Source organism: Poromitra crassiceps (genome assembly GCF_964638095.1).
Source record: "Poromitra crassiceps genome assembly, chromosome: 12".
NCBI classification, from domain to species: Eukaryota; Metazoa; Chordata; class Actinopteri; order Beryciformes; family Melamphaidae; genus Poromitra; species Poromitra crassiceps.
The window spans coordinates 17,498,917-17,509,981 of NC_139632.1; the positions used below are offsets into that span (position 1 = coordinate 17,498,917).

General features: G+C 48.2%; 1 protein-coding gene across 1 annotated transcript in view; it reads left to right on the forward strand.

Annotated features, from left to right (window-relative positions):
* Positions 1-11,065, forward strand: part of hcn2b (hyperpolarization activated cyclic nucleotide-gated potassium channel 2b) — a gene marked incomplete at both ends in the record, with an annotated part of 61,544 nt that overhangs the window by 1,836 nt on the left and 48,643 nt on the right. The window contains 2 exons of the mRNA XM_083647487.1: positions 1,379-1,802; positions 9,082-9,243. Coding sequence (XP_083503613.1) covers positions 1,379-1,802; positions 9,082-9,243 — 586 coding nt within the window. The remainder of the gene's footprint in view (positions 1-1,378; positions 1,803-9,081; positions 9,244-11,065) is intronic.

The window sequence follows — 11,065 nt, forward strand, 5'->3', positions numbered from 1 at the left end:
TTCCCAATAACACGACAACAGATAGGCTACAATAGATGCATGCAGTTACCATTCTCATCATAAAATCCTGAAATTCCTAAACTACTGGTCTCTGTAGGAGTGATATGGTTTTGGTGAGAGATAAATGACATATGATCGATTAATAAATTGCATATTGGTGACTATATTGTTTGTTGAAATGTCCTTGAGGGCTACTATTTTGGTTGCTTGAGTGCTTTGTTCTTTGGGTTGGAATCAATTCATCAGCCAGCTTGTCTTTCCTGGAGCATCCTCACCTCTCCTCTTGTCCTTGGTTTCACCTTGGAGGATATAATCTGACTGGAGGAAGGTTCATTACACTTACTGTTTCACAGTACCGGCCATTTGGTATTATTAGTTAGTGTTGGTGCTGTGTGTGTGTGTGTGTGTGTGTGTGTGTGTGTGTGTGTGTGTGTGTGTGTGTGTGTGTGTGTGTGTGTGTGTGTGAGAGAGAGAGAGAGAGAGAGAGAGAGTGTTTGTGTGTGTGTGTGTGTGTGTGTGTGTGTGTGTGTGTGTGTGTGTGTGTGTGTGTGTGTGTGTGTGTGTGTGTGTGTGTGTAGGTGTGTGTGTGTGTGTGTGTGAGAGAGAGAGAGAGAGAGAGAGAGAGAGATAGTGATTGTGTGTGTGTGTGTGTGTGTGTGTGTGTGTGTGTGTGTGTGTGTGTGTGTGTGTGTGTGTGTGAGAGAGAGAGAGAGAGAGAGAGAGACACCTCATGATACAGTTAAGATAAACCACTTGTCATGGAAGCTCAATCTTGAGGCCCAATAATTGAGTTCATACACACTGAAACTATTGCCCAAACACAACCAACATGGCTTAAGCCAGACTCCATGTCACATATCGAATCATAATGGCCATAATCATAATTATGATTCGATATGTGATGGAGTTCATGATTCAATATGACCTCAATACGATGTCAAATAAAAGTTCAATGACAACAAAGTATGACTGTGCAGAATTATGTTTATTTCTGAGTCACAGATCTTTCTAGTAATGTGACTGTCTTGCTAGAATATAAGCAAAGCAAATATCAATTTGGATGGAGAGCTTGTGAAATTGTGACAGTCAAGTCGTCTCATGTTGTGATTACTACAGCATAATAAAATGGAGCTAAAATTATGATATATTGTTTTGCCCAACAATACGTATTGCGAATTGAAAATTCAATATATCGTCCCATCCCCTACCGTTAACTGTGATACACTAGGTTGATTCCATTCATACTATGGGGAGTGGGTCTGAGTGTGTGTGTGTGTGTGTGTGTGTGTGTGAGAGAGAGAGAGAGCAGGTGCTACACGCATCTCTCTCCCTCTCTAACATTCCATCTTCCTCTCCCCACTGCTGCGCCCCCTGCCAGGTTCTACTGGGACTTCACCATGCTGTTGTTCATGGTGGGCAACCTGATCATCATCCCCGTGGGCATCACCTTCTTCAAGGACGAGACCACCGCGCCCTGGATCATCTTCAACGTGGTCTCTGACACCTTCTTCCTCATGGACCTGGTGCTCAACTTCAGGACGGGCATCGTGTTCGAGGACAACACCGAGATCATCCTGGACCCCAAGAAGATCAAGATGAAGTACCTGAAGACCTGGTTCCTGGTAGACTTCGTCTCCTCCATACCTGTGGATTATATCTTCCTCATCGTGGAGAGAGGGATCGACTCAGAGGTTTACAAGACGGCCCGGGCGCTCCGCATCGTCCGCTTCACCAAGATCCTCAGTCTGCTGCGCCTGCTGCGGCTGTCCAGACTAATTCGTTACATCCACCAATGGGAAGAGGTAGGCTGGCGTTGTGGAATGTTTACGGTCCAATCACAGGGGAAAGGACGAGGGTTTAGGTGTTACTTTGTTAGCCGTTTAAAGGAACAGTTCACCCAAATATGAAAATGCAGTCATTATCTACTCACCCCATGCCGATGGAAGGACGGGTGAAGTCCACAAAACAGTCCTGGACTTTCACAGCAAAACACTGTTGCAGAATCCTCCTGACCTAAACAGTTGAAGTGAATGGTGACCAACTTTCAAATGTAAAAAAACAACAACAGAGACAAACCTAAAATGCTTCCATGCTGCTCAATTCCACAAGCCCCGAGATGTCAAGTTGACTTGAAAAGACGCCATTTACACCCTGTTTTTAGCTTAAATCTTCACTGTAGCCATGTGCTCCAAGAAGAAGTAGTGCCGTTATTGTAGCCTGCTAGTGAAGATTTCACCTAAAAACAGAGTGTACATGACATATTTTCCAAGTCAACTTGGCATCTCAGGGCTTGTGGAGACTTGGCTTACGGCATGTGAGCAGTATCTGCAGGCATTTGAAAGTTGGTCACCATTCACTTACTGTATTTAGGAGAATTCGGCAACAATGTTTTGTTGTGTTTTGTGAACTAAAAAACGTCACCTGTCCTTCCATCGGCATGGATAAATGAATTTTCATTTTTGTGTGAACTTATCATTTAAGGATGTGAGAGGTAGTATAGGTAGGTTTGATGATGAACAAATAGTTTATCATCAAACCTATACTATACTATAATAGTGAGTAGTTGAGTGTAATCATCAAGAATATAATCTGTCCTTCAGAGTGAACATGTGGGCCTAAAACACGATTTAGAAATTCCATTTCTATCCATTACTGATACATTAGATTGTGTATTGTATGTGTTTTGGCAGTACTAGTTGTTACAATGACCCTAGGCTGTCAACACAGCAGCACAGCAGCACAGTCTGATTTCTGCCACAGAGCCTCCTGTTTCTCTGTCTCTAAAACCAATGACATCTTTGTCCATTCTGTTACTCTGGGTGTGGTTAACCTGGTTTGTTTAGTCACACATGAAACAGAACTGAAAATTGAGTCAAACTTAACTCTTTCCCGTTTTGACATCATTTATGAGACAACACTTCCCCGCCAATCGCGTGATTCCACGGCAATCCATGATTTCTCTGTTATACAATACAAGGCTATTACGCACCTTGTGAAATAGTATAGCACTTTCAGAGTTAACAAGCGCAAACCTTCGTTTAAGCCCACAGCACCACTTCCCCTACGGCCTCTTCCTTGCCCCACCACCACCACCACCCATATGCCCCTAGCCACTCCACCTACCCACCCCTCAGATCCCGGCTCTCTACCACCTTCCTTTTGCTGTAGCTACGGTCCCTTTTCCCTTGCCCCCCCACCCACATCTCCCTAGCCACTCCACCTACCCGACCCTACCACCTTCCTATCCCTATAGCCCCTTTTCCCTAGTCCCCCTTGCCCCCACATCACCATATCACCCTAGCCACTCGCCCTAGCCACCACTCGAATCCTGACTCTCTACCACCTTCCTATCCCTATGTCCCCCCTGCCTCACCAACACCCATCTCCCCCTAGCCGCTAACCCTACCCACCCCTCGAAATCCTGACTCTCTACTATCCTTCCTATCCCTAGTTACAGTATGGCCCCTTTTCCCACTAAACTCACTAAACGTCCATGACTGAGTGAGTGAATGAGTGAGTGAGTGAGTGAGTGACTGAGTGAGTGAGTGAGTGAATGTCTTGTTCCATCCCTTGACCCTGGTGGTGCTGCTGGCCCAGTGCTGTGGGAAAGACATGTGAAGCAGAGAAAATCCACACGTCTCCCATCAGGATCACATAGGAAAAGCTCTGAGATCGCTGGTCAAAGAGCTGGTATTTGTAGCTATGGTGCTGAGAACGTGGCGAGCGGCCGTCCAATTCAAATCAAAAAGATTTGATTGGACAAGGATGATTCTTTTCACCAGGTGCTGCCAAACATAGACAAGTCAGTTCTCCTCTCAGCTATCTTAGTAATCCAGTTCCTCAGATCTCACACCTTCTACAGTACATTTCATTTGGTAGATGAGCTCTATTCATTGCCTATGTCCAGACTTTTCAATCTGCCCACTTCACAGAGTTGAATTTGGCTGCTCTTGGTCTGGCATCGTCATATGCAAATGCATATTCTGTGAGAAAGAAAATATTCGAAAAGATTAGTGAAAATGATCAAAAACTGGCAGTGGCTGGCAACTTTTTTTTTTTAGCGCTGGCGGGGAAAGAGAGTAAACACTTATACTGTACTGTCCCTCCTTTGTTTTTATGTTTCCAATCTTTGACTTTGCAGCAGAATATTTCTTCACCATTTACCATTGCACCAAGTAGCACACTACGTTACTAAATATAGCCTCACACAATATTCCTAAAGGAATGCACAGATTGGGAACGCCTTCACACAACAAAGCACAGTCTGTTTCTAATGAATCCACTGATGAGGCCTCGGTATCTAGCAGACGCATGTATCACCTTCTCTTCTCTTGTATTCAGATCAAAGCCAGGCTTTTCAATCAATCAGGGCCGTATTGATGATGATCATGCTTCATGTCTGAATGTAGGTCAGATTGTAATCATTAAAGTTGCAATTCAGATGTGATGGAAAAGCATTGCCCTGCCTCTCAGAATTAATTCTATATGCGTATAAGTAAGATAAAGTCACCTCTAGACGCTTTGATTCTCAGCCTTGACCAGTAACAAGACATTGAGTGCAGCGGTTCAAGGAGGAAAAGTCATCATGACAATATTTAAATTTCCATAAATAAAAACAATCCTCCTTGATGTAATTACTTGCCAGCTGCTGAACACAAAATTGTGTTTTTACCATGTTCTATTGCAATCAGCCTCATTATTATGGTTTATAACCCAGTCTATCGATGCCGTTAAGTAAACATGAAAAGCAAATTTGTGCTTATCAACAGAGAAGTGAATAGGGATTTTCTCAGGATTGAAGACAACCAGCGGGGATGCTATATTTGTCACCTCCCTGCGAACGCTGCCCTTGTTCTTCTTCCTGCAATTGTTTTGCTGTAGCACTTCATTCATGGCTTCAAACCGTGGTAGATTGAAGCTGAGTAAGTGGCTGATCCAGGAACACAGGCTCTCATTATGCACCACATCAGCAGATACGTCTATTCATCCATCATCACCCATCGTCTCTCCCAACCATACATAAACAATATCCCTTTGCAAGATGCAGAAGTCTTTCAAAGTCAGTCCTCTCTCCCTGTGTGTGTGTGTGTGTGTGTGTGTGTGTGTGTGTGTGTGTGTGTGTGTATGTATGTGTGTGTTGCGTGCGTGCGTGCATGCCTGCCTGCCTGCGCGTGTGTGTGTCCGTATTTGGCCCTTCACTGACTCAAATGCGTGTGCTCCTCCACTGAGCTGTTATTTTCACTCCATTGAAAATAAGGGCTTTCTTGATTACAGAGTGGTAATTTGAGCTCAATGAGACCCCTAATTACCGATTCAACGGTACACAACTGAGCCCCCCCTCACTTCGACTCAGCCCTGCTTTGATCAGCTTAGTTCAGATGCGGCTGGCAGTGTCTCTGACCAGCTCAGCTGCGCTCAGCTTAGCCCCGTGATGCAGCTCGCTGCCACCAGGTCTCCTGACAGATCATCCTGGTGCTAAGATGATTTAGGGCAGGTGAAAGCGGACAGAAGGAAGAGGGGCTAGGAGGGATCATCCATTTCTCTCCTCATCTTCTGCATTAACATTTAATCCAGCCTGGTCACCAGAATAAAACATTGGCATTATGTTTCGGGCAATACGCAGAAATGTAGAATATCAGCGTTTCTGGACCAAATATACAGTACGTTGCATATCCCGTTTCTATATGATCACCATTGGAATCTGATATTGAAATAGTGCGGTGGCCAGTACGGGCCCTGTGGTCGGGGCAGATGGAGGGTGTAAACACTTGCCTTTCACACCGGAGGGGCGTGTTCGATCCCCACGGTTTTTTCAGTGAGTCACATTTAACGTTTGTGTTAAACCACAACCTTGTAACCTAACCTTATCCAAGTTGTTTTACATGCCTAAACATACGTTGTTTTACTTGCCTAAACATAATAAGTAATTTGACTTGCCTAACATAACCAACGTTTGTTGGTCTTTTGTTTCAAATTTATGTCGAGATTTCCTCCCCGTTTTCTCTTTGACGTGCCCGGCTCAAATCTGCGCATGTGGTGCAACAGAGGGGACGGGACAGCAGCGTGTGTGTGTGTGTGTGTGTGTGTGTGTGTGTGCGTGTGTGTGTGTGTGTGTGTGTGTGTGTGTGTGTGTGTGTGTGTGTGTGTGTGTGTGTGTGTGTGCGTGTGTGTGCGTGTGCGTGTGCGTGTGTGTGTGTTCTGCAGGCTGTGAGTTGTGGTCACGGCGACGTGCCTTGACCCACATTGGGGCGTGACAGTGACACATGCCCAGCGCCGCGCTGCTGTCAGGGGGAACATTAGTCCTGGAGGCTCATTAATCATGATGGGAGTGCTTCCTAATCACAGGGCAGCGCCTCACTGCTTGTGTCCTCCGCTCCCCCTGCAGGTTACCTGAGGCTATCAGAGGGCACGCTCCCCCTGCAGGTTACTTATTCGGTTATTCCACCCCCCCCCCCCAGTTCCCCTCCCCTCCCAAACAGGTGCCCAGACCGACCAGAGGAGGCACTAGTAGTGCAGAGACCAGGACACATACCCTTAATCCAGCTTCCCACACACAGACACGGCAAATTGTGCCTGTATGGATGCCCAACCAAGCTGGAGGTAACACGAGGTTCGAACCTGCGACCCTCATGTTGGTAGGCAGGGAATCAGCATGAGGTCTTCTGTGGTGAAGAGATGAGTCACTGTCTTGTCCTGTCTCCTTCCAAACTGTGAATACACAACGGAAGCTACTCTTCCATGTCTTCACACACACACACACACACACACGCACACACACACGCACACACACACACACACACACACACGCGCGCACGCACGCACACACACACACACACACGCGCACACACACACACACACACACACACACACACACACACACACACACACACACACACACACACACACACACACACACACACACACACACACACACACACACACACACATATACACAGATGAAATAGGCCACACAATGTCTGGCCTAATTCACATGTAGGACAACTCTCCTGTCTCAGGTGAGGAATGATCATTTGTTTATGATATAGGAAAGCATCAAATTGACCAAAGCAGGGCTTTTCAGATGCACACACACACACACACACACACACACACACACACACACACACACACACACACACACTCACACACACACACGAATGCACGCATGCACATACACAGACAGACACGCGCGCGTGCACGTGCGCTGGCATGCACGCAGATATATACACAGTCTGGCCTAGTTCCCTTGTAGGACAATTGCTTTGTCTCAGGTGGGGGAAAAGCCTTTGCTTGTGTTTTAGGGAAGCATCAATTTGGCCCACCAAAGCAGAGCTTTCAGATACCTATACGTCTGACACTGAGCACACACACACACACACACACACACGCACACGCACGCACGCACGCACGCGTGCACACACACACACACACACACACACACACACACACACACACACACACACACTCACACACCGTCATAACAAGGCCTGGCGAGTGGCCAGGAAAGCCACAGTGAGGTTGTTTACAAGGCCGTGACCACAACAGCAGCGCTACACAATGAGCTTTCTCACCTCAAGGTGCTGATACAGACCACACAGTCAGACACACACCTTCCTCAGCAGCACTACACACACAGTCTACACAGTCAGACACACACCTTCCTCAGCAGCACTACACAGTCCACACAGTCAGACACACACCTTCCTCAGCAGCACTACACAGTCCACACAGTCAGACACACACCTTCCTCAGCAGCACTACACAGTCCACACAGTCAGACACACACCTTCCTCAGCAGCACTACACAGTCCACACAGTCAGACAGACACACCTTCCTCAGCAGCACTACACAGTCCACACAGTCAGACACACACCTTCCTCAGCAGCACTACACAGTCCACACAGTCAGACAGACACACCTTCCTCAGCAGCACTACACAGTCCACACAGTCAAACACACACCTTCCTCAGCAGCACTACACAGTCCACACAGTCAAACACACACCTTCCTCAGCAGCACTACACAGTCCACACAGTCAAACACACACCTTCCTCAGCAGCACTACACAGTCCACACAGTCAGACAGACACACCTTCCTCAGCAGCACTACACAGTCCACACAGTCAGACAGACACACCTTCCTCAGCAGCACTACACAGTCCACACAGTCAGACACACACCTTCCTCAGCAGCACTACACAGTCCACACAGTCAGACAGACACCTTCCTCAGCAGCACTACACAGTCCACACAGTCAGACACACACCTTCCTCAGCAGCACTACACAGTCCACACAGTCAGACACACACCTTCCTCAGCAGCACTACACAGTCCACACAGTCAGACACACAGACCTTGATGAGGTCTTCAGCACTTGATGAGATTACATTTGAACAAGTTTTTCTCCATGACTGAAATGGAAACATATATCCATACCAGCAACTAGTCTGGCCCATGGCTGCTGTTTTATACTGTAAATTAGATTGGGTTGTTTGTCTGGTTTGATAACAATGAATGATAATAATGATGTTGGGTTTTAGATGGATGATGTAAATTATGTTGTCTGTTTGCACATTTGAATATCGGTTCACAGATAATGTGGAGGTGAGGGATTTGAGTTTATGCATTTTAGAAGCTGGGGAGAGCGAGGATAGTTTTTGGGATGATTATCTCCTCATCCACAAAGCTCTTCTCAACAGTCTCCTTTTCAGTAATTAGCTATTAGTTTAGAGTTTAGCATCTTGTAATTTGACTGATGTAATTTAGAATTTCTGTTGCAGATATAATTATGCTACATGTTTATTTCATCATTTCAAAAAAGGATGAGTCAGTCTAAACTGAAGAGTATCAGGATCTGTCTTGTCACCAAACATAATGTCAAAAGACAGCTCTATTGAAAAGACCCAGTAGGCCATATTATACAGTAAAACACTGACTCTCCAGTTCTCTCCACTGGGTGTAATATTATGCTGGCTGCACTGTTTGTCAAAAGACATGTTAACTAGTCATTAGAATAGACTGCAGACTGTACATGAATATGACTGTCCATGTCTGTGCTCCTTGTGCACCCTTGCTGACAGATCTTCCACATGACCTATGACCTGGCCAGTGCTGTGATGCGTATCTTTAACCTGATCGGCATGATGCTGCTGCTGTGTCACTGGGATGGCTGCCTCCAGTTCCTGGTTCCCATGCTGCAGGACTTCCCCTCTGACTGCTGGGTCTCCCTCAACAAGATGGTGGTAAGCAACATGCTGTGTGTGTGTGTGTGTGTGTGGGGGTGGGTGCGCGCGCGCGCGTGCGTGCGTGCGTGCGTGCGTGCGTGCATGCGTGCGTGCATGCGTGCGTGCGTGCGTGTGTACACAGAACTATCTGGGACAGCGTCTTTGGAAACAGGCATGTTAAAAAATATATACCTTGTTGTTTGATTGGCTGAACCATGTCTATCACCGTCTATCACAGGCTCACTCTAAATCCCACCTGTAGCTACCTCTGGATGCTGATTGGGTTACGTGACAGACTAGTGGACACCGGCAGGCTATAGGCCGAAACAGGCCAGCAGAGTTTATTAAGGGCAGGATCAGGATAAACAGGACAAATAGGATCAGGTAACAGACAAACTTGCAAACAAGAGCAAGTGGCTAGACATGGACTGACTGTTGCTGGCACTGGGGGCTCCTGCAGCCCATGGACAGAGAGCCTGAGGAGCACTGGCACTGGGGGTTCCTGCAGCATAGGGACAGAGAGCCTGTAGGGAGCTGACACTGGGGGCTTCCGCAGCCCAGGGACAGAGAGCCTGAGGAGCGCTGGCACTGGGGGCTCCTGCAGCCCAGGGACAGAGAGCCTGAGGAGCGCTGGCACTGGGGGTTCCTGCAGCATAGGGACAGAGAGCCTGAGGAGCGCTGGCACTGGGGGTTCCTGCAGCATAGGGACAGAGAACCTGAGGAGCGCTGGCACTGGGGGCTCCTGCAGCCCAGGGACAGAGAACCTGAGGAGCGCTGGCACTGGGGGCTCCTGCAGCCCAGGGACAGAGAACCTGAGGAGCGCTGGCACTGGGGGCTCCCGCAGCCCAGGGACAGAGAGCCTGAGGAGCGCTGGCACTGGGGGCTCCCGCAGCCCAGCAACAGAGAGCCTGAGGAGCGCTGGCACTGGGGGCTCCTGCAGCCCAGGGACAGAGAACCTGAGGAGCGCTGACACTGGGGGCTCCCACAGCCCAGGGACAGAGAGCCTGAGGAGCGCTGGCACTGGGGGCTCCCGCAGCCCAGCAACAGAGAGCCTGAGGAGCGCTGGCACTGGGGGCTCCTGCAGCCCAGGGACAGAGAGCCTGTAGGGAGCTGGCACTGGGGGCTCCTGCAGCCCAGGGACACAGAGCCTGTGGGGAGCTGGCACTGGGGGCTCCCGCAGCACAGGGACAGAGAGCCTGAGGAGCGCTGGCACAGGGGGCTCCCGCAGCACAGGGACAGAGAGCCTGTAGGGAGCTGACACTGGGGGCTCCTGCAGCACAGGGACACAGAGTCTGTGGGGAGCTGGCACTGGGGGCTCATGCAGCCCAGGGATCTGTACCGAGAGCTCCTGCAGGACCTGCAGTGCTCGGAGAACGTTAACTTGATTTGCGTCTGCTGAATCCATGTTATGGTCAGTTCGTACTGTTAAGTGCTGGCTAGTGGACCCACGCGCAGACACTTGAAGCAGGCCAACAGAGATTATTCAGGGATAAACAGGATCTGGTAACAAAGCAAGAGTAAAGGCTAGACGTGGACTGATTGTTGCTGCTGATACTATGATCTGGCAGAGCTGATTCTTATAACCTTCAACGGTGACATCATATGTAAGTGTGACATCATCAGTGACATCATTATAACCATCCACAGTGACATCATATGTCAAGTGTGACATCATCAGTGACATCATCAATGATGTCCTCATCATCAATGATGACATCATCACTGTGGTATCTTCTTCTTCTTCTGTGGTGTTTTATGGCAAAGTTGGCATCCTTTCTTACATTCTGTCCCTCTCCTTAACTCCCCACTGTGGCATCATCAATGTTGACATCATTGGCGA